This window comes from Myxocyprinus asiaticus, chromosome 19, assembly GCF_019703515.2.
Source record: "Myxocyprinus asiaticus isolate MX2 ecotype Aquarium Trade chromosome 19, UBuf_Myxa_2, whole genome shotgun sequence".
Lineage (NCBI taxonomy): Eukaryota > Metazoa > Chordata > Actinopteri > Cypriniformes > Catostomidae > Myxocyprinus > Myxocyprinus asiaticus.
The window spans coordinates 26,401,717-26,424,885 of NC_059362.1; the positions used below are offsets into that span (position 1 = coordinate 26,401,717).

The 23,169-nt window shown below is 37.6% G+C and overlaps 1 protein-coding gene across 1 annotated transcript in view; it reads right to left on the reverse strand.

Moving 5' to 3' along the window:
• The window catches only part of LOC127410335 (monofunctional C1-tetrahydrofolate synthase, mitochondrial-like), a 67,799-nt gene extending 54,507 nt beyond the window's left edge, over window positions 1-13,292 (reverse strand). The window contains exons 1-14 of the mRNA XM_051645537.1: window positions 12,900-13,292; window positions 9,318-9,402; window positions 9,143-9,193; window positions 8,968-9,021; window positions 8,725-8,849; window positions 8,419-8,519; window positions 7,843-7,979; window positions 7,485-7,596; window positions 7,043-7,125; window positions 6,059-6,156; window positions 5,719-5,892; window positions 2,671-2,807; window positions 2,130-2,176; window positions 1,366-1,473 (exon numbers count right to left, since the gene is read on the reverse strand). Coding sequence (XP_051501497.1) covers window positions 1,366-1,473; window positions 2,130-2,176; window positions 2,671-2,807; window positions 5,719-5,892; window positions 6,059-6,156; window positions 7,043-7,125; window positions 7,485-7,596; window positions 7,843-7,979; window positions 8,419-8,519; window positions 8,725-8,849; window positions 8,968-9,021; window positions 9,143-9,193; window positions 9,318-9,402; window positions 12,900-13,144 — 1,557 coding nt within the window. The 5' untranslated portion in view covers window positions 13,145-13,292. The remainder of the gene's footprint in view (window positions 1-1,365; window positions 1,474-2,129; window positions 2,177-2,670; window positions 2,808-5,718; window positions 5,893-6,058; window positions 6,157-7,042; window positions 7,126-7,484; window positions 7,597-7,842; window positions 7,980-8,418; window positions 8,520-8,724; window positions 8,850-8,967; window positions 9,022-9,142; window positions 9,194-9,317; window positions 9,403-12,899) is intronic.
• Window positions 13,293-23,169: the final 9,877 nt, after the last annotated feature.

Below are 23,169 nucleotides of genomic sequence, written 5' to 3' on the forward strand. Positions count from 1 at the left end.
GACTAAGGAACTGGTTTTTAGCTCTTCCAAATCATTGATCCATCCTTCCAGTATTATCATTAACGGAGAGATGGTTGAAAGGGTGGAGGATTTCAGATATCCTGCCATTACATTGGATAAACATCTCAACTTCAATCAGCACACTCTAGGTATTTACAAGTGCTGTCAACAGAGACTTACAGTTATTCGTAAACTTAAACATCTGTCTGTTCAGCCTAGTCGTCTTCTTCTTCTTCTTCTTCTGTATCGAAGTATTATTGAGCCAGTTCTTATGTATGGTGCCATTTGTTTCTTTCATATGCTAACAGTTACCAATAAGAACAAACTCTTGAAGATAACTAATTTAGCAAGAAAAATTATTGGTATTCCTAGCCCTAATTTATCGGACTGTGTCATTTCATATACGCTCCGAAAGGCACATAAAATTTTAAATGATCCAGACCATCCACTTTATCAGTATTTCATCCTCCTCCATTCTGGCCACAGGTATAGACTACCCATGTGCAGAAAGGCCAGCTACGGTAGGAGTTTTGTTCCTATGGCTATACGAGCTTTAAACACATAGGTAATCTGCCATTGTGATGCCATCTTATGCTCTGGCATTCGTTGTATGATCTTGTTTTTTTATTTTTTTCTCTATGTTTGTGATTGTTTTGATGGTTAATATGTATGGCGTTGTTGTGTTTATGCTTTCTATTTCCTCTTTGAGGACAAATAAATTATCTATCAATCTATCTATCATTAGATAAATAGTCATATTAGTGACCTAGAAAAGTAGAAATGTTTGTGGATATTTTAAGAATGAACGTTACATTTATATAGCACTTTTCTGACACTACACTCAAAGTGCTTTACACAGTGAACAAGGGAACTCTCCTCAACCACCACCAGTGTGCAGCATCCACCTGGACGATGCAACGGCAGCCACAGTGCGCCAGTACGCTCACCACACACCAGCTATTGGTGGAGAGGAGAGAGTGGAGTGATAGAGCCAATTAATGAATGGGGATTATTAGGAAGCCAAGATTGATAATGGCCATTGGGGGGAATTTGGCCAGGACACCGGGGTTACACACCTACTCTTTTCGAGAAGTGTCCTGGGATTTTTAATGACCATAGAGAGTCAGGACCTCGGTTTAACGTCTCATCCGAAGGAAGAAGATTTTTGCTTGTTTTTACAAACAGAGGGACAAGTCCAAGTTTTCTTCTGTGGTAATCAACAGCATGGTAACTGATACTGAACCCAGAACATTCCTTCAATTACATTCCTGAAAGACTGAAAGACCACAACGTGAAATCCCAGAAAAATGTCCTGTGCGAAATCACAGAAAATACAATAGAAAATGTATAATTGCAATTGTTTACCTTGTCTGATTGGGTAGCTTCATGGAAAATGCGGGCATCAATAGCTGCTGCTACTAGATTATTGGCTGCAGTTATAGCGTGAATATCACCTGTGAGGTGGAGATTAAACTGACAGAAAAAAGACAAAGAAAGACACACACATACCTTGTACATACCAATGCCTTATTTTACTTTAGTATTGATGGCAGTGTGAGATTTAAAGGGGTAGTTCACCCAAACATTTCTCATAATTTACTTACCCTCGTGCCATCCCAGATGCGTATGACTTTCTTTCCTCTGCAGAACACAAACGAAGACTTTTAGAAAAATATCTCAACTCTGTCGGTCCATACAATGCAAGTGAATTGTGACCACACCTTTCAAGCTCCAAAAATCACATAAAGACAGCATAAAAGTAATCTATAAAACTATAAAAATCTACATCTTTAGAAGCAATATGATAGGTGTGTGCGAGAAACAGATCAATATTTAAATCATTTTTTGCTATAGATCTCCACTTTCACTTTCAGAATGGGAAAGTTCACTTGCATTGTATGGACCTACAGAGCTGAAATATTCTTCTAAAAATCTTCTTTTGTGTTCTGCAGAAAAAAGAAAGTCATTCACATCTGGGATGGCATTAGGGTGAGTAAATTATGAGAGAATTTTCATTTTTGGGTGAACTATCCCTTTAAGTGTTTTCAACAGTTAGATACAGTTGTGGCAAATGGAGCAAAAGGGTTTTGCGATAGTGGGAGACAGAATGCCTGTCTGTACTCTCTCACCTCCTCCATCGGAATGACCTGTGCATATCCCCCACCGGCCGCTCCTCCTGCAAGGAGACAAAATAATGAAGCTAACTGACAAACAGAAAGAAATATAAAGAAGACTAAAATTGAAAAGGTATACAAGCAACATTTGTTGATTGGAGAACCTAAACTTTATTTAAATGGATGCGTTTCCACCTATCCAGGTCTACATAAGTTTATGTTCTTGTGTCCCTGTTAACCCTTATATAGGCTATAAAATTTAGGCGTACATTGTCCGATCAACAAATGTTGCTGGTTTACCTTGTCTACACTGATTTGCTACTTCAATGTGCCTTGTTTGAGAGTGAAGTTGCACCACAATAACCTCTTGAGAAAGTGAAAGTGGCCTGAACTTCTGTGTTCCACAGAAGAAAGTAAGTCAAGCAGGTTTGGTTCAATTTAAGGGTGAGTAAGTAAATTACAGAATTTTTATTTTTGGGTCAACCATCCATTTTATACATGTTTGATTTAAGCAGACATTGTTATCCTTGTTGTACAAGATCTAGCAATCGCACACCTTTGACTCCAAATGTTGGGCCCTGGGACGGCTGTCGCAGACAGGCAAAAGAGTTGAGCTTAAGATGAGCGGAGAGGGCCTGTACCAGACTTATGGTCACCGTACTCTTTCCTTCACCCAGAGGAGTGGGAGTTATTCTGAAAAACACAGACCCAAATTTATACACATACCTGGGATTGTGTCGATACTTCAAGCCCTTAAATATTTAATTGTTTATTCATATTTCCTATAGTTCAGTTAATGAAGAAGCAGGTTGTTTTAATAAGCGTAAACGCTGATACTGCTTTTTTGCTGTGGTTATAGACGTTTTATTACTGTTTGTTTGATTTTTAAGATCCAATTTTAATAAAAACTCTAAAACCGATTCTAGGTATCGTACTGAACCACAGTGAAGTGGTGACTATTTGTGTTGTTGGTGACATTCAGATTAAAACAATGAGAAATGTGTTAAAATGTGACTCACACAATAATGTCTTACTGATACGAGAGGAATTTTGTTGTGGAACCTGTATTTTGGGTGTTTATTTCTCCTTTTGAAAACAACAAAATGGAGTTTAAATACAAAAATGAAGTGCATTGAGTGAGAGAGATTGAAAGAGCCTGTGGGTTCACTCTCTCTCTCTCTGACAAATTGGATCTCTCATGCATTTGGTACAATTTCAATGACAATCCAATTATGATCTCATCATGCATCGCAATGTAATTGAGACAAATGTATCACAAAATGTATTGTATCATGACGTAGTTTCTGACAACCAGCCCTAGTACACAGTCTTTCCCACATCCAACAGGATACAACAACAGGAGAGTTTTGTGACTCAACATTTATTCATCATTCTTCCTTTCTCTCTTTTCTTTTTCCCTCTGATCTCACTATTTCAGTCTCCAGACAACCCCATCAGCATCCTCCCTCTCCCCCCCTCTCTATGTCTTTGTGCGGATCTGCTCTTTGGCAGCGCAGTAAAGGCATGCCAGTGGCTGACAGTAATTGAGTGGGTTGGGTGGGGAGGGCAGTGCTGCTTCACAGCATTTGTAGGCAGAACAAAGAGCTGAACTTAAATAAAAGAGAGTTAGGGGAGCAGGAAGGGGCCACTGATAAAGCCTGGGGTCTGCTCATTCTCCACTCACATGAAAGAGCCCCTAGGCCCCCGATCGGAGCTGACCGAGCTACGCTTCACACACAAGGATGAAAAGGAGGCTCCTGGTGGGCTCGAGAGCCAGCACCAGATAAGATCCCTTGGCCCACCAATCACTCTCTCTAGGAATTTAGAGGCAGAGTAAAAACGCACACACACAAAAACATTCACCTGAAAAAATCTGCACATTAGTTTAACAGTAACCCCAAATGTTTCATTATATTTCTCATTTAATATTTCGCAATACAAAAATGATGGACGCTACTCCATCTTGGTCATTAACTGGAAGAGCTTCCAATGCTTTTCTTCATTTTATTTATGTCATTTACAGAATAAATCACCGCTGAGAAACAATTGAACAGCCAATACAGATTATGTGCAAGCCAGTTATATAATAGTTTATGTTCAATAAAAAGTTTTAATAAAGCTTGTAACTTTTTCTGTTAATATACTTTCTCCTATCACAGCATAATATGCAGACAGCTATTAGTAAGCCATTCATGGGTTAATTTTCTTGAAAACTGTAAACACTGCTTTGTTTGTTGTGAACGACCCATTTAGACCCGTTATTTAAACAATGGTGTGAGTTGGGGGCGGAAGTTATCTTAGTCTGACCAACGGCTGACAGGGGGCGTATTCAGAAAGCTGTTGTGAAAAAGTTTATTTTTGCAATTCTGTTTGGTGGCGCTAGTAGAGGTCTACACGGGCCTTAAAATGAAACCTACCTGGCTCAAAAGATACCGTCAGATTTTAAGCCCGAACCTGAAATTGCTTACCATCTAATTACTATCTAATTTCATCTCATATACTGTTGCAATAGGCTATATTTCACGTAAGCATATAGGTAACATTTGTAACATTACTGAAACCGTAAACATACACAGTTTTACCAAGGCACGGCAGCCCCTTAGGACACTAGAGCAGAAGGGAAAATAGCATTGCCTTACCGTTTATGCGCTGAAACTTCACCTGGTGCAGAACAATCTGGAATAATATGAAACAATGCAACAGTCCCCTCTATGCAACCTGAACTTGTTTAGAATGTTGAATCTTTGTGACAACTGCGCTGAAAACAATCTAGATGCAGTGCAAAGAATGAACCAGAGCGTAGGTGTCTCAACATGCGTTTTTGACAATTTGAAGTTCTTTTTAACATGACATGGTGTTCAAACAATGCCGGTCCTGCATGAGACGCTAAAGAAAAAGTGAGACGAGGTGCAAATGTCAAAGACATTCGTCCACAGCAAGAGCTTAAACAACGGGAAACAGAACAGACACGCGCAAAAACACATTCAGTGTGAACGGCCCCTAACTTGTCCGTTCGAGCGTGAGTGAGAGCACATGCATGATACAAGTTCGGTAAGCCTGTTTATTTTTTCATTAATTACAAACCCGAACCCGACCTGAACCCAAAGTCGTATTTGAAAACTGACCCGAACCTGGCCCAAAACCCTCCGGATTCTCTGGCCCTGTCGGGCCTGGGTCAGGTTGCAGTTGCAGACCTTTAGGCGCTAGTGTCGCAGAAATTACATACTTCAGCTTTAATGAATTGTGAATTATTTTTTATGCTAAAACACCTTTCCCATCTTAATATGCAGATATTTTTAACTTTATCTGTAAGTAAAGCATTTACAGTATACGTTGATTTTCCTGAAGAGTGAAAAAAAATTACCATTGTTCTGTTTGTCTGAGAAACCCAACCAGCCCAACACATCAACAATGGCTCAGCCAATGGTGTGAGTTTGGGGGTGGGATTATCTGTTTGTCTGACCAATGACATTGTTTGGTTAATCCTGTTTGAAATCAGTCATTATTTTGTTGGTGCAGAAATAGCACGCTTCGCCTTTGAAGTATTAATACCCATTAATTAAACTACATGTTGTGTCAGGATTGGTAAAGAAAGATGGCGCACCCAGCCACTAGGACATATTTGCCATCAGGCTGATGCTGGAGGCGGTTGTAGAGCGACAGATGGACCTTTGCTTTAGTCCTGCCATATGCCTCCAGCTCCTCCGGAAGCAGCCCAATCTCCTCAGCCAGCTGGGATATGGGTTTGGGAGCCTGTGCTCTGGAGATCTCAATATCACTGGTTAAAGAAACATCAAAACAGAAAGAAAGAGAGACACATCTTTAACACAATGGATGAGTTAGACAATTCAAATGATTAGTTTAATCCAAATGAACTAGCAAATGTCTGAGTTTCTAATGGGTATGGATCACTGTGTAAAGGGCAAGGCAAAACAGGTTCATACCTGGGCACAGGTGACAGTGGTTGGAGCTTTAGTGGACGGAGCCTCCATTGCTGGTACTGCTGTTCCTTTATCCACCTTGTACTGCTCTTTACCACATTCTGATAGATGACAATAACACAGCCACAAAGACACACATCTCAGCAAACATTTCATAATTCAAACAGTTGCTACATCGTTTAAAAATGTTGCTAGGACACTGGACTAACTGTAATTTGGGAAGGCTAACATTTATATATAGCTTAGAAATTCCTTCTTGAAAATCGTTCTTGTCATAGCAACTTTGGAAGAAGTTTGAAACCTGATGGCAAATCACATCAAGTAGTAGTACACATAAAAATGAAAATTCTGTCATCTACTCGTTCCAAACCCGTATGACTTACTTTCTTCCATAGAAGAAAGTAAGTTCCATTGCAATTACAATGAATAGGGACTGAAACTTTCAAATTTCAAAAATGACACAAAAGCACCATCAATGTATCACAAAAGCAGTCTGTACAACATACATTAAAGGCCTAATCATTTCAGACCTGTTCTGCGAAACGGATCAACCAATCATTGAAATATCAGACTCAAAAGAATCATATGTTCATGAATCTGACATTGCTTCTTGTCTCATGAACTCTCATAGACGTGCCAAAGAGAGCAAGGGCAGAAGTCAAGATTATCAGACAATACAGACTTAAATTTCAATCTTTTTCTCAGAAAGTTACTGTCTGTCTTCAGAGGACTTAAAGCGCACAAGTTGAACTCCTTTGATACTTTTATGGTGCTTGTTTTGTCATTTTGGAGTTTGACATCTTCAGTTCCCTTTCACTTTCATTATATGGAAAAGAGTGGACAGGATTTTGTGTTGCCTCGAAGAAAGCAAGTCAATTTCATTTTTTTTCATTTTTGGGTGAACTATTCCTTTAAACCACTATTAAAAATCAACAATATACTTCAAACTTGAATAGAAAGAAGAAATTACAGCAGAAGGCCACTCACTTCCATTCTAAGAGCAGCACTTAGAGCCCCAACTCCTGCACTAGACTCAGCTTCAACCCTGTGCTCCCAACTGTCAAGGTTTTCTAGGAAATAAGATCATATGTATGAAAAGTTGGACCAGACTGAGCATCTAAGAATATTAACAGTGTCTTTTTATGTTCCCACTTCCCATGCTAATGGACTGCCTGTGGGTTATGAAGGAAATACAGGGGCCTCTATATCCATTATGGTCTCTTGGTAATGGCACATAAGTGAAAGGTGAAGAGAGCCACATGCCTGACTTAATTGTTTTCAGAGAAATCACGTGCTTATCTAGGATAGTTGTGAGAATTGACAAAGAACAGTTCTTTCAATTCTCAAGATGGCAACTCCCAAGCAAGGAGTTTCAGCAATGTATAATCAATTGTTCATGGTGTCTACCAAGCATAATAAAGACATATACCTCTCATTAGGGCCAAGTCGAGGTTGATTACTGCCATCCCTGGTCTTAACCAGGTGGGAGTGAGACCCTTGTGCCCTGACTCCAACAATACCACCACATCTGAATTCACGACCTACAGAAAAAGATAGAGTGCATCACATTTAATTAGCCCTGCCATACAACAAATAAGGGTTCCAGTCAACCTCAATAATGACATTAAGCACACAACACATGATTTACCCAGATCTCATTACAGAAATAAAACAGCACTGCCCTCTGCTGGGGTAAATAAACTATTCCTAAAACATGCCCCGAAAAATCCCTCTTCCACCTGTCTTTCTAAAGGAAGATGCATTCTGCAGTTAATTTGCTGATATACCTGTTTTTGCAGGTCTTCTGAGGTCCACTGACAGGTCTGCACCATCATACCATTGTTTTGCAATAAAAACTGAAGAGCCACCTTCAGGGGACCCTCCAAACCCAACAGCACTGCCATCTTGCCAACCAGTGGGGCATCTGAAGATGGATGTTACAAAAGTGCTAATATTAATACAACAGGACTGGGGCACTTCACCTATTGTATTGCTTTTTTTTTTTTTTGCTTTTTTTTTTTTAACATTTTCATTGGGCAATAAAAAATATTAAATTAAAAAAAAAAATTACAAAAAAAATGGCCAAGTTAAAAGATAATTAACTTCATATTTTTTATTTTTAAAACTTCATATGTGTAGAATTATTAGCAACTATTAAACAATTTCCAGCTATATCAATGATTAGCATTGAACACTGCTTTAAAACTTTTGTTTTGACCACCGAATACTAATTATTTTAAATAAAATTATTTAGTTGTTAGACATGCAGAGGAAATATTACAATAATATAATATTTGTGAAATACACTGCCTCAGCAGTCTATACAATAAATAACACATTCTGAAATGCAAACAGATACACACCATGCCTGGTGAGTAGCTCCAATACAGCCCCAGCTACAGGGGAGGCAAAGCCTTCTCTCTGATCCCCCAACACCAGATGCCCAATATTAAGATCAGAAACTCTGCAAACACGTAAACAAACACAGGAAGGACCGAGTGTCTTTTTGTGAAAAACATACAGTTTCTACCCAGGTACTGTATATGACTTCATGTTACAATTAAATTTGTAAATTCTATATCAATAATAAAAACACATACGATTCAGTGATGTTAATCGCTACAGAAATTGGGTATCAACCACTAATAAATACAAAGAGAGCAGCCTACCCATCTACATCTTTCTGTGGTTTGATGGCGTTACGGACACTTCCAGAGAGACAGGAATAAGGAAGGTGCAAAAAAACACCATGGACACGAGAATCCTCATTTAACCTCAAGATCTCTTCTATCACCTGTATCACAGAGAGGAGTTTATAACTGCTCCGGAGTCAGAACTGAAGAAGCATTCAAAGGGAACTTAGTCAAAGCAGCTATGCAATATGCAAGTTCAGATTTCACAGCATCGCTGACCTCTTCCTCTGTGCACTGGCGTGGTAGACAAATCTGCATCACATTCAAGCCAATCTGTGTGAACACATAATCAGGACACAATAAATCACTATTAAAAATGCATGATTGTAACCAAAAAGAAGTGCACAAGGAACAGCGATGGATATTGTACAGCAGCGAAGATAAATAGTAATACCTTTCCAGCCATCTTCTTATTCATCTCCAGCAAACTATCATCTTCACCAGCCTATGGTAAAAAATTAAAATAAAAAAAAAAAAACCATACCAGCTCTCTGAGTTTTCAGTTTATCCATATACCAAGAGACACACAATTACACACCAAGACACACACTGAAGTGACTGGGCCAAACCTGTATAACAGCCAATGTTGGTTTAATGCCTGGGTGGGTTTCTCCAATAGCTTTGAGCTCCTCTCGGTTCCTCTGAATGATCTCACTGTAAATGAGAACATCCAATACAATCAGAAAAGCACACAGAATGTAGACAAGTGTAATCAGTCAACTTACACAGATATGCTCTTAAAACAATTTAGTTATTTTGTACTCATTTCTCTTTGGTCAGATCAATGATCATGCATCAAACATCGATAGGAGAGCATCATTTTGCCTATTCTTGTTAGCTATAGTTTTGAGTTTGATCCTCAAGTCAAAGATTGCACAAGTTGCTCAACAGAAAAATGTATAAATACATAGATTTATAAACATATATATTACATAGTTTAAAATAAGATTATATAAACTAAATTATAATGTTTCTATATACAGTTGAAGTCAGAAGTTTACATACACTTAAGTCATGAAAAAAATTTTAACCACTGCACAGATTTCATATTAACTGCACAGCAAACTATAGTTTTGGCAAGTTGTTTAGGACATCTACTTTGTGCATGCCACGAGTAATTTTTCCAACAACTGTTTACAGACAGATTGTTTAACTTTTAATTGACTATTTCACAATTCCAGTGGGTCAGAAGTTTACATAAACTAAGTTAACTGTGCCTTTAAGCAGTTTGGAAAATTCCAGACTGTTTAATTATGTCAAGCCTTTAGGCAGTTAGCCAATTAGCTTCTAATAGGCTAATTGGAGTCAATTGGAGGTGTACCTGTGGATGTATTTTAAGGCCTACCTTCAAACTCAGTGCCTCTATGCTTGACATCATGGGAAAATCAAAAGAAATCAGTCAAGACCTCAGAAAAGAAAAAAAAAAATAATAATAATTTTTGACCTCCACAAGACTGGTTCATCCATGGGAGCAATTTCCAAACGCTTGAAGGTACCACGTTCATTTATACAAACAATAGTATGCAAGTAAAACACCATGGGACGACGCAGCCATCATACCACTCAAGAAGGAGACGAATTCTGTCTTCTAGAGATGAACATAGTTTGGTGCGAAAAGTGCAAAACAATCCCAGAACAACAACAAAGGACCTTGTGAAGATGCTGGAGGAAACAGGTACTGTATATCCACAGTAAAACTAGTCCTATATCGATATAACCTGAATGGCTGCTCAGCAAGGAAGATGCCACAGCTCCAAAACTGCCATAAAGACTGATTACTGTTTGCAAGTGCACATGGGGACAAAGATCTTACTTTTTGGAGAAATGTCCTCTGGTCTGATGAAACAAAAATTGAACTGTTTGGCCATAATGACCATCGTTATGTTTGGAGGAAAAATGGTGAGGCTTGCAAGCCGAAGAACACGTCCCAAACGTGAATCATGGGGGTGGCAACATCATGTTGTGGGGGTGCTTTGCTGCAGGAGGGACTGGTGCATTTCACAAAATAGATGGCATCAAGAGGAAGGAAAATAATGTGTATATACTGAAGCAACATCTCAATACATCAGTCAGGAAGTTAAAGCTTGGTCACAAATGGGTCTTCCAAAAGGACAATGACCACAAGCATACCTCCAAAGTTGTAGCAAAATGGCTTAAGGACAACAAGTCAAGGTATTGGAGAGGCCGTCACGAAGCCCTGACCTCAATCCAATAGAAAATTTTAGCGTGTGCGAGCAAGGAGGCCTACAAACCTGACTCAGTTACACCAGTTCTGTCTGGAGGAACGGGCCAAAATTCCAGTAACTTATTGTGAGAAGCTTGTGGAAGGCTAACCAAAATGTTTGACCCAAGTTAAACAAGTTAAAGGCAATGCTACCAAATACTAACGCAGTGTATGTAAACTTCTGACCCACTGGGAATGTGATGAAAGAAAAGCTGAAATAAATAATTCTCTCTACTATTATTCTGACATTTCACATTCTTAAAATAGTGATCCTAACTAACCTAAGACATTAATGTTTTCTATGATTAAATATCAGGAATTGTGAAAAACTGAGTTTAAATGTATTTGGCTAATGTGTATGTAAACTTCTGATTTGAATTTCTAGACATTTACTATATTATATAACAATCTATAATAATATACTGTAAAAGTCATTTTATTAATGACACAATAATGCTACTATTATGCTAATATTTGGTCAACTACTTAAAGACAAATGCAGGTTCTTAAAGGAATATTCCAGGTTTAATACAAGTTAAGCTCAGTCAACAGCATTTGTGGCACAATGTTGATTACCACAAGAAAAAAAAAAAACGAGTTTACAGTGAGGCACTTACAATGGAGATGAATGGGGCCAATTTTGAGGGTTTAAAGGCAGAAATGGGAAGCTTGTAATTTTATAAAAGCACAAATTAATTCTTCTGTTAAAACTTGTGTAAACTTTGAGCTGTATAGTTGTTTAAATCGTCTTTTTATGGTTTGTTTACATTACATCGTCATGACAAGGAAGTTGTAAAAATGGCTATAACTTTATACAGAAAAGGTAAGCGATTTTATCAAAGTAAAATCATGTTAACACGAATATAGTTTATTTCTTGTGGCTATTCGTTTGAAACAATGAGTATTTTAACGTTTATGGATTGACCCCATTCACCTCCATTGTAAGTGCATCACTGGAACACAGCTTTTTTACGTGTGTGTGTGTGTGTGTGTATATATATATATAAGAAAATGAGGGGAAAGTCTAAATTATTTTTTGTGGCAATCAATCAATACTATGCCACAGATACTATTGATTGAGCTTGACTTGTACTGAACCTGGAATATTTCTTTAATGTGATATTGTAGTCACAAGGCTCATAATCTCTTAATGTAATGTTACCCAGGAGTCTTTCACATCAGTGTAAGCATCTCCTGTAAGGCTGAGTGTAAAAGGCATCTTTACTGATTACTTTAAACCTCTGTAACAGCTATTCGACCTTTAACTCCATTTGCAAAATAGGCGATATCTTATGAAATACAGAGGTCACTTGTAGGCTTTGTGTGGAGAGCAATGATTAAAGTCGAAATACAAACACCTCACACACGTGTTTACTAATTACCAAAGTCTCCGACTAGCCTTGAGTGAATTAGATTTCTTAAGTTAATTTCTTTAAGATTTTCTTGTTACTTTAACACCATCAGATAACATTTATATTGATTCTACAATATATTCAGTATTCTTTTCACCCTGTTGGGACTGGTTCATATGAGGGCAGTAGGTGTAACACTGACCCCCATTATATTTCTAAAGTCATGAATACACTCCTAGTGATAACAGAGCCACCGCTCAAAGAAAATGTGTGTTCGTATTACTAATTAGTGTAGGTATATGTCTAATTAGTCATATTACTAATGAGTCTTCATGTCAACACTGGATTATTACATGAATACAGTGACTAATTAGTATAAAACACAAGTAACAACGCATGAAGGCTGTAAGGAAATGCAGAAGTTACATCAGCAGCTGGCGGCAAAACACATATAGCACGTGCAAACTAATCACACCGCACAGACAATGGAGACCATCGTAAAATCGCTTTATATCCCCAAACACGTTTATCTAACGGTTGCAATCACAAAATGATGAATGTGCATTTATTCTTACCCAATAGCATTTCCATACGCAGGTCCATCGCTTCTCCGTTGATGACTTTTAAAACTCGTTGCCGGATCACTTGAGCTGGTACCGCTACTTGAACTTGCTTCCCGAACCAGTGGATAAGAAACCGCGCTATTATTAACAGGTAGGAATCTGTTCTCCGTGTTTAAAACGTTGATACCGGCTCGTGATCGCTGTATGCTCGCGTGGCTCCGATGAGCATTACGGAAAGCGACCGACAGTCTCATCATGCTTCTAGAAAGTTTGCACCCCCTGGCTCGGTTTTTTTAGACGCAAAGTGATGTCTGTATTGATGCTCAGGTCAGGTGATCTTGAGCAGTGCTGTAAGAGTAGAGAACTCAAGCCATGTGTGTGCCCGACACAGTTGGGGCAGGAAGGGGTTGCACACAGGGAGGGAATGTTGCTGAATTGTCTTTTGGTGTTTCTAAGGAAATGCAAATACCACACTTATTATTTTCAAGTCTGGGCAAGAAGAAATGACTCACCTGGCATGGCAAATTCCATTGGGGATTATCATCTCTTTTTTTCTGCACCTTTCTTTTAAAAAAAATCTTTATTTCAAATAAGTATGATGTCATAAATGCATAAATTAACGTTACATTTATATAGCGCTAATATAAATGTATATTGAAGACAAATGTGAAATTCAGTCTAGAAGTTATGGGTGTGCAACATCAGTAGCCAAAGTCACAGCCTACTTGCAATTATAACAAGAGCTGAGCAAGAGTTTCATTAAACCAGAACGATTAAATGTTGGAACAAGAACTGAACCTAAGCAGGAGCAACACAGTGTAATTTAAGTCATCAGATTGACCCGTCCAGATGCAGTACAGTCACATTCATATCATGAGCTTTGTGTATGTAGGTGAACATACAGAATTTACAGCACATCTGTCACTGTTTAGGCCTACTCCAATGCATGTACATGCCAAAGTTGTCATTACAATACAGTCTTACTCTGTGCTTTAAGTATAGTATTACATAAAAACAACCCTACATTTCTTTGCCACAGACAAAAAGGTTTTCATATTATGCCAAGTGTTGGTTTAATAGATGCAAATAAGGGACATCACATTCCACATGAGATAGATACATGTGACTTAATTAGGCTAACAAAGTTACTCTCTCACATCTGCAAAGAAACTTTGCACACACAGAGAATGCGAATCAGAGACACAGCTGATAAAAGTTATCATCCCAGTCATTCAATACCTTTGGTATTCCTTTATCAAAAAACAAACAAACAAAATGGTCTACTTTGTGATTACATTGACACAAACATTAATGATAAATGATCTATTAAAGGAGTTCCAAGCTTAGCACATGGGTGGCAACTTAGAGAATTTTTTTTTTTTTTTCTAAAATCTTACCCAGGCAACAGATACGAGTGCCTTTGAAGGAATAGTTCACCCAAACTCATAAGACTTTCTCTCTTCTGTGGAACACAAATGAAGATATTCTGAAGAATGTATGGGGTTTTTGTCAATACAACGCAAGTCAATGTGGTCCAAAACTTTCAAGCTCCAAAAAGGACATAAAGGCAGCATAGAAGTAATCCATACAACTCCAGAAGTTTAATCCATGTTTTCTTAAGTAATATGATTACTTTGGGTGACAAAATGACCAAAATATAAGTCATTGAGCTATTTTTAAAATGCAGACACAAGTTAAAATGATAGAGTCACGAGTTGAGTTTTGTTGGGATACTTTTAAAATGTACCTTGGTTGCCAAAAGATTGATGATAAACACAAAAAAATTGAAAATGTGACATGTAACTGATGTATAATGATACTGAGATTGAGTACCCGGCAACCGTGTGCAGCATCAAAGAATCATGTCTTGAAGCCAGCACTGTGTTCCAACCGTGTTAATATTTATAGTGAATAATGACTTATAGTTTGGTTTGATTCTCACTCAGAGAAGTCGTAATGCTTCAGAAGATGTGAAATATACACTCAAATTGGATTAATTACTTTTATGCTGTATTTATGTCCTTTTTGGAGCTTGAAAGTTTTGTACCACATTGACTTACATTGTATGGACAAAAACGCCTCATACATTCTTCAAAATATCTTAATTTGTGTTCCACTGAAGAGAGAAAGTCATACGAGTTTGGAATGGTATGAGGGTGAGTAAATGATGAGAGAATTATAATTTTTCAGGTGAACCTTTAAGAGTGCACACTAGTTGTTGTTTTTTTGTTTTTTTTGTTTTTTTAATATCAATTACAAATACATACCCAACAATGCTCAGTCACTACATTCCCACCACCAGTCCCTCTGCTTATAACAAATATAAAGATATTATGAGGACAAAAACTAAACAAAAAACACAACTTCGAATGAAAGTTTTCAAGAATAAGCAAACAAATAAATAAACAGATGCAAAAAATTTCAAATGTTATGCAGTATAATTTCTTAACAGACAGTAATAGCCACTGCCTCATACATCCTTAGGAAGACTTTTAAGATCTTGTGCAAATAGATGTTCAATAGAGAGATTGTTAAACCTAAAATACAATCTGAACTTTTTTGTCAATTGCAATGGGGATATAGAAAGTTTTGAGCTAAAGCTGCAAGACTAGAACAGCATGACCTGGCCTCAATCTGACACCAAGCATTTATAGAGTGTTCTCTCCAATAGATGATTTTCTGTATATTTGCTGCCGAGTACTGTAAGTTCAGGAGACCTACTCTCCCTTTGCTTCTGTTTCTTCAAAGAATTTATTTACTTATTCTTGGTTTCTTTCCTCCCCACTCAAATGCTGTTAAAAGCAGGAATGTAAACTCCTCACCTTTAAGCAAAAGTCACCTTTTCTGAAGCTAATTTTGTTTGGTTATATTTTCTACATTTCCCTCATTTGAATCACTAGAAAGGGTTACTTTAAGCTTAAATGCTTATGGAAGCTTTAAATACAACAAACAATTAACCAGAAAGACTATCTACACAATGGAAAAAATACTTTGGAAGGAGAACCGGGAGGCATTGGAAAAGATGTAAACAAATGTGGCAGAATGCGGGCCAAGGACATGTGAAAACTACTCCATCTCTTAACTTGTTTAAATGTACTTAACTAAAGAAAAACAATTCTAGAACATTTTGTCACAACTTGATTTGTGTATCATGTATCTAGCATGCCAACATTCACTTACACTCAGGGTTGGGGAGTAACGGAATACATGTAACAGGATTACGTATTTAAAATACTAAATATAAGTAACTGTATTCCACTACAGTTACAATTTAAATCATTGGTAATTAGAATACAGTTACATTCAAAAAGTATTTTGATCACTGAAGAGATTACTTTGCATTTTATTGTCATTTGTTTCATTTAATATTTAGTCCTTTCAGATGGAAAACATTTATCCATATAAATGATGCGATCCAAAGTGCATTTGAACAGCGGTGAAAAACTTTCTTATGATGTGTTACATTCATACGAGCAGACAGAGAAGTACGTTTGAAGTAAGTCTGGAGCAGAAGAAATAGAAATAAACCTTGTGTAAATTGTCAGCTTTATGCTAAGCTAAAATGCTGTTTCTAGCCATTTTACATGCACGTTACCAGACACGATCATATTTTTTTTATCAAGAAAATGCACGTTGGATCATAATTTTTTTTTTTTTTCTAGTAAGACCTTTGATATTAGGGCAAAAATCATAATCTTGATAATAATTTTTGTATTGTTTTCCTGTAAAAATTTCTAAAAATCCTTAAAACAAGATCAATTTGATTTATCTTGTTTTAGAAATAACACTGCGTAAGATATTTAGGTTTTTCAGAGAATGTGTTTTTAACATGTGTATTTTGTCTTACTGTACTGGCAGAGTTTTTATAGTCAAAACAAGTGATAAAATCTACCAGTGCTGAAGAAGTAAATAAATCTGCCAGTGTTGAAGAAGTAATCCAAAGTATTTAGAATATGTTACAGACCTTGAGTAATCTAACGGAATACATTACAAATTACATTTTACAGCATGTATTCTGTAATCTGTAGTGGAATACATTTCAAAAGTAACCCTCCCAACGCTGCTTACACTAGTTAGTACATGAAGAAATAAAAGAGATTTGAGTTACATTTATGTCTAATTTTGTTGCGTTTACCCTATAAACTTTTCTACAAAAAGTGTTTGTGTTGAGATTACTTAGTAATTTTAAGTTGTCCATAATTGAATCAAGTTCAGTCAAAGAGCTATTTTTTATTTTTATTTAATTTTTTTTACAAAGATTTGTTATTTCTTGAACCATGTTAATACCTAAGTACTTAAAACCAGAAATGGCTATACTAAATAGTAATTATTTTAGAGGAAGTTGGAGAGCTGATTTATTTAAGGCTAAACACCCACTTTTGGCCATGTTTAACATATAACCAGAGAATGTGCCAAACCTTTGAAGTAGGTCCACAATTACTGGTGCGCATTGTATTGTATTGGAAGTTTTTTAATATTATAAGATAATGGAATTAAAAAAAAAATCACAGATCAGCTCACATATTTGATCACTTTGTATAAATCTTTTGAACTTTGTGATATCTGTGTCCAAGTCATCGTCTCCAGAAGAACAATTTCTTAAATGGATTGTTTCTATCATGCCTCTTGGCTCTCTCAAGCTTCACAAGCAAATCCTTGAACTCCATTTGCATTGATTGAACATTGGTGAGAATGCAGACTGTCGTTGAGCTCTGCTTTTCTACAAGCATGGCCACATCCAGAAAAACTTCATGAAGGCTTCAAATGCGTCTCTCTGGATCTAGTAGTTCCGTATGTTGGCTCTCAATCTGAATGAGTGCAGACGTACCGTTTTACCTTCTGAAATCATGTTCTCACGGAAGACAGCCTCCATATCAGGGTTGATGCTGCCGGGGTCCTGAGGAGGGTTATCATGGTCCGTGTTTTCTGAAGAGGGAAGAGCTTGGGCAATTTCATGGTCCTCAAAGTCCCTTTTGACTCTGACACATCCTGGAAGTGATAAAATCTGTCTCTCATGAATCATGATGACTAAAGTATTAAACTGAAAAGATATCAAAATATTCAGTCTACACAGACCATTATTACAAAGCTAGCACACATGAACATAACTAGCAGTTACTAACATATAAATGTTGGAAACAACCAACTCTTGCAACATGATTATTCGTTGTGTGATAGATGTAACCCAAACAGTCAACGTCTGACATGCACATGCGGAAAGTAGGTCTACTTGTGTCACCAACCTGTCAGACAAGATAAACTTGTTCGTAGGTCCACGTTTAAAAACATAGGCGTTGTTTTAGGGTTTTTGTTTTTATTTATTTTTATTTTTTTAAGCACTACTACTTTTTAATAATGACTAGCCAACTTTTGATTTTTTAAAAACACGCTTAAAATCAGCGTGACCTACCTCAAATTATGCCCTTCATTGGCCTGTGCATTCCTCATATATATATATATATATATATATATATATATATATATATATAAAATTTAAGGATTAAGTTATTCAATCTGTTAATTATCCATGACTGTTGAAAAATGTATTTACCTACAACGTCGCACGTAAGTGATGACGCAACAGACACAAGCCCCGCCCTAGGAAAGCAATTAATATGTCCAGCAGAGGACAGCAGAGACCCGCCACTTCATTGGTTTATTATTTTTTGCTCGTAAATAAACGACCAGATCCATTTTGTGTGTGTGGAATCTACCTCTGTATTTAGTTCCAGAAAATGTAGTAACTTGAAAAGACAAACCACGACTTTTTAATTTGGTACTAGGCATGTTTCTCAGCAACTAATGGAGCCAATGTCCACCAAAAGGTCTTTGAAATTTACAATGAATAATTATTAAGAAAGAATAGACTATATGTTTTTCTGCCTTGTTTGCTATGGAGTTTCCATTTATTTAGCATATTTATTTATCTGTTTGTTAGTTTGTTTGTGGTGGTGAATAAGTGTCAGTTCATAACGCAAGAAGAATATTTTAATTTATTTTGTTAAACCAACCACATTATTGCATAGGCCAGGGGTTTTAAAACTGGGATCTGGGGGCCCTTTTGGTGCCACGAGGGGGTCCTGGAAAAGAGAAAAAGTGTTCAGAAATGTACAAAAAAAACTAAAATAAAACTATAGGCTATTTACCGAATTTAACATTATTGCCATTTCAGTATAATCCAACTGTTTCTCTTCAGGTTTATACATTTAACTGTACCATACAGGAAGATCCAGACACCATGCTCCTGACATGAAAAAAATACAGACCGAAGAGCGCACAGCGGTAACTCACTACCGGACCCGTGCGCTCACACAAAGAACGTACATGAAACTCAAGATGTGATGATAATGTCACATAACACATCCTCCCCCCCCCCCCAAAGGGACGCCAAATGGGAACATCAAACAAAAGACAAGACAAACAAGACGAGCACTAACATAGAACAGAAAACACAATAGAAAGGGAGGGAAACCAGGGAGGGAGTTTAAGGAAAGGGGTGTGGTCCAGAGGCCTGGGAGGAGGCCTCAGGGCAGAGGTGGGGTCTGGCGGCCTCAGGGCAGAGGGGATAGATTACTGGTAAGCAGCCGCTAGACAGGGGTCAGAAGACTGGGCGGGGGCCGATAGACAGGGAGCAGTGAACTGGGCGGCAGCCGCTGGACAAGGTTTAGGAGGGAGCAGTTCAGGGGCAGAGCCGTGGAAGGTTCAGGCGGTGGATCCGTGGTAAGCTCAGGTGTGGGCGCTGGTCACGGCAGGGGAACGGCCTCCGCAGCCATGAGCACTGGCAGAGACTGGGGAACAGCTTCCGTGGCCGTGAGGACCAACATAGACTGGGGAACAGCTTCTGTGGCTGTAAGGACCGACATGGATTGGGGAACAGCCTCCGTGGCTGTGAAGACCGACATGGACTGGGGAACAGCCTCTGTGGCTGTGAGCACTGGCAGTGACAGGGGAACAGCCTCCATGGTGAAGTTGTTGTATAACACGTGTGAGCTCAGTGATCTGCGACATCATCATCTCCAGAGCCCGGTAATTAACGGAGATTTGATCCTGCTGACGTCCCAGTAAAGCTCCCTGCTGAGACAGGGCGGAGTGAAGAGTAGATTCTTCCGCTAGGTCCATAATGGCTGGATTGTTCTGTCACAGAGCGAGAGCGAGACAGAGACCCAAGAGCAGAGGAACAGTTCAAAGGATTTATTTACAATTCAAAATAATAACTTCAGCAGAGTTAAGAGGAGTCCTCAGATGAGCGCTCCCGCAGGAGTTCGCACGTGCACGTGCCGCTGAAGCTCAGCTTACACGCAGCAAATTGGAAGGCAACCACACTCCCGTCACGCAGGCAGAGACGGGCAACCAAACAGATACACGAAAAAAAAACCCAACCTGACAAAGTGACAGGACCGTGACATCATCACCCCATGTTCTGTCTTGTGTTGAGCGCATGGGTCCGCATGTGAGTTACTGCCATGTGCTCTTCAGTAATGTCACGGTCCTGTCACTCTGTCAGGTTGGGGTTTTTTCTGATGGGACCGTGACATCATCATCCCATGTCCTGTGTTTCATGTACGTTCTTTGTGCATATGGGTCTGGTTGTGTGTTACCACCGTGCGCTCTTCTTCATGACATGCACTGATTTAAACATTTTTGGCCAATTTTAATAAAAAAAACTATAGGCCAATACCAATATTTTGCCACTTGCTAGCCTTATTTTGTCATCAGATCACTGTTTTTCTTAGGAATTTTGCTTAAAAAAGATATTTTATTGTTCTAACAATAAATAACTTCCACTGAACATGGATTGGATCTGTTGAACACATGACATACCAATATTTTATGAGAGCCACAATGAAAGATTAATCAAAGTTAAAAAAATTAAATAATAATAAATTACATGCTGATTTATGTGGGGGGAAGAGGTTATTTTGCACATCTAAAACATTTTATGCAATTCTGTTTTGCAGTTCTAAACAACTGAACACATTTCACATATTATGATAAATTCATATTATGAATTATTATATTCGACATGCTTATATGGATTTAATTCATTTTGGGTATTTATCAGGAGTGTAAATTAATTCAGTAAAAATACTTAAGTATTATTTTTTGATTATTTGTACTTGCAATTTAAACTGAATACTTGTACTTTTACTTAATTACTTTCCAAAGAAAATGTTTTACTTGAAAAGTACTCATTACATTTTTGCAGATCAATTTCTTTCATCTTATTGGACTGAAGCCGCCCTTTTACTGCATCCAACAAACAATAGATGACAGACCATTGGTCAGTCATTTCAAATGGCATGTCACACAGTGGCTGTGTGGAGTTCTGACCAGTAGTGTAGTCTAGGGCATATGCCGTATGTCCACCTAACTTTCTTAAGATTTTGAGTATGCCCACCTAAAATAAGTGATGATGGCCGCCAGTACAACAAGTAGACTTTTGACTTGGAACTTTTAATCCACTAACGCGATGTCGCAGCTCCATTGAGTGAAATGTGCTTTTTATTATTATTATTAGTAGTAGTAGTAGTATTTTATAAAGTGTAAAGAGATTGTCTCTAAACGCGCACAGAGCTGTAGGAGCACACCTGATGGCACAGGCAAGACAGACAGTCCGACTAATCTGATCCACCAATCAGAACGTTAATTTCAGATGCGATTGGATATTTGCTAACCAATCATATTTTCCGTTTCAGTAAGGGGTGGGACATTCCCAGCAAATAATGCTAAAGCACAACGCTGGAGTAACCATAATGTGCGCTGTAAATTTATTTCCCTGCTAAACATAAATATATACATTTAACTTTAACTTATGCAATTAAACTTGAAATTGAAAATACTGAATGTTTTTGCACAAGTGGTAGTTTTGATGCTCTTCGCAGATGCTGAACAACTGTGTCCCTTAAAGGTGCTAAATGTAATATTTTTACTGTACTAAATAATAAAATTACCATAAAATGTCATTAGAGAATTAGGAAACATCCTAAATTGAAATACTGGCTTCTCCGATAACAATGCTACAGCTAGTATATTCTACTTTTAAGTTTCCATTCCGGGCCGGAATTTCTGTTTATGTTTTGGCCTGTGTGATCCCGCCCACTCACCAATAGTATTTCGACACCGCCGAATTGCCAGATTTGAACAAGTTCGCAGGCAAACAACAATGCGTGCTGCAGCCATGGAAGCCAGCAAACGAACTGGATCAGAGATAACAGATTCCACCCGACCTAAAAAGCCTCGCCATCTGTCTAAAAACCACCATGACCAGAGGCGTAGTAAAACAAGGATAAATACTGGAGATGCCTTGGGAAGATGGAGACAGCTTAAAGCCCAGAAATCCTTTAAAACAAATGCTGAGTTGGCTAAATTGTGTGTCAACATTCTGCCAACCCGCATGAGCTTTAAGTCTGGGGCAGGGCAGACAACTCTCCAATATTTTGAATTTGGACTGCAGTACCCATTTCAAACACTTGTTGTCAATCTTACATGTAGCACCTTTAATTATATATACACTACCGGTCAAAAGTTTTGAAACACTTACTTATTCTTTATTATAATGTACTCTTGACATTTTCTCAACCAACTTCTTGAGGTATCACCCTGGGATGCATTTTAAACAGTATTGAAGGAGTTCCCATCTATGTTGGGCACTTATTGGCTTTATTATTTGGTCCAAGTCATCAATTTCAAAAACTTTTTATTATTATTATTATTATTATTATTAAATTTTAGTTTTGTAATGAAATAAATTAATATGGTGGCACAATTATATTTTTGTCTACAAAACTAATTTAAAACATTTAAGCATATATATATATATATATATATATATATATATATATATATATATATATATATATATATATATATATATATATATATGAATTTTAGAGACCAGGTGCATGTTTTATTTTATTTAATAAAAATAAATAAATAAATAATAAAAAAATTGTCCTTCATAAATTCACATTATGCCCACCACTTCAGACACTACTACACCAGTGGTTCTGACCATCTGCAGAGGTGGAATTTCAGATCTGATTTGAGACTTAGATATGTGTAAATATTTGTGCGAACAGACCGCTATGTGTCCACCCGACTAAATGTGATGTGTTCATTCAAAACTATGAGCACGAAGTGAGAAAAACTGAAGGTTTTTTGTCCTAAACTTTATTATAAACGCCTGCTACTTTTACTGATTGGACAGTTATGAAGTCAAAAATGATAATTCATGTTGCAAATATATATACAGTATATAAACAAAAGGCTTTTGTGATTAAAT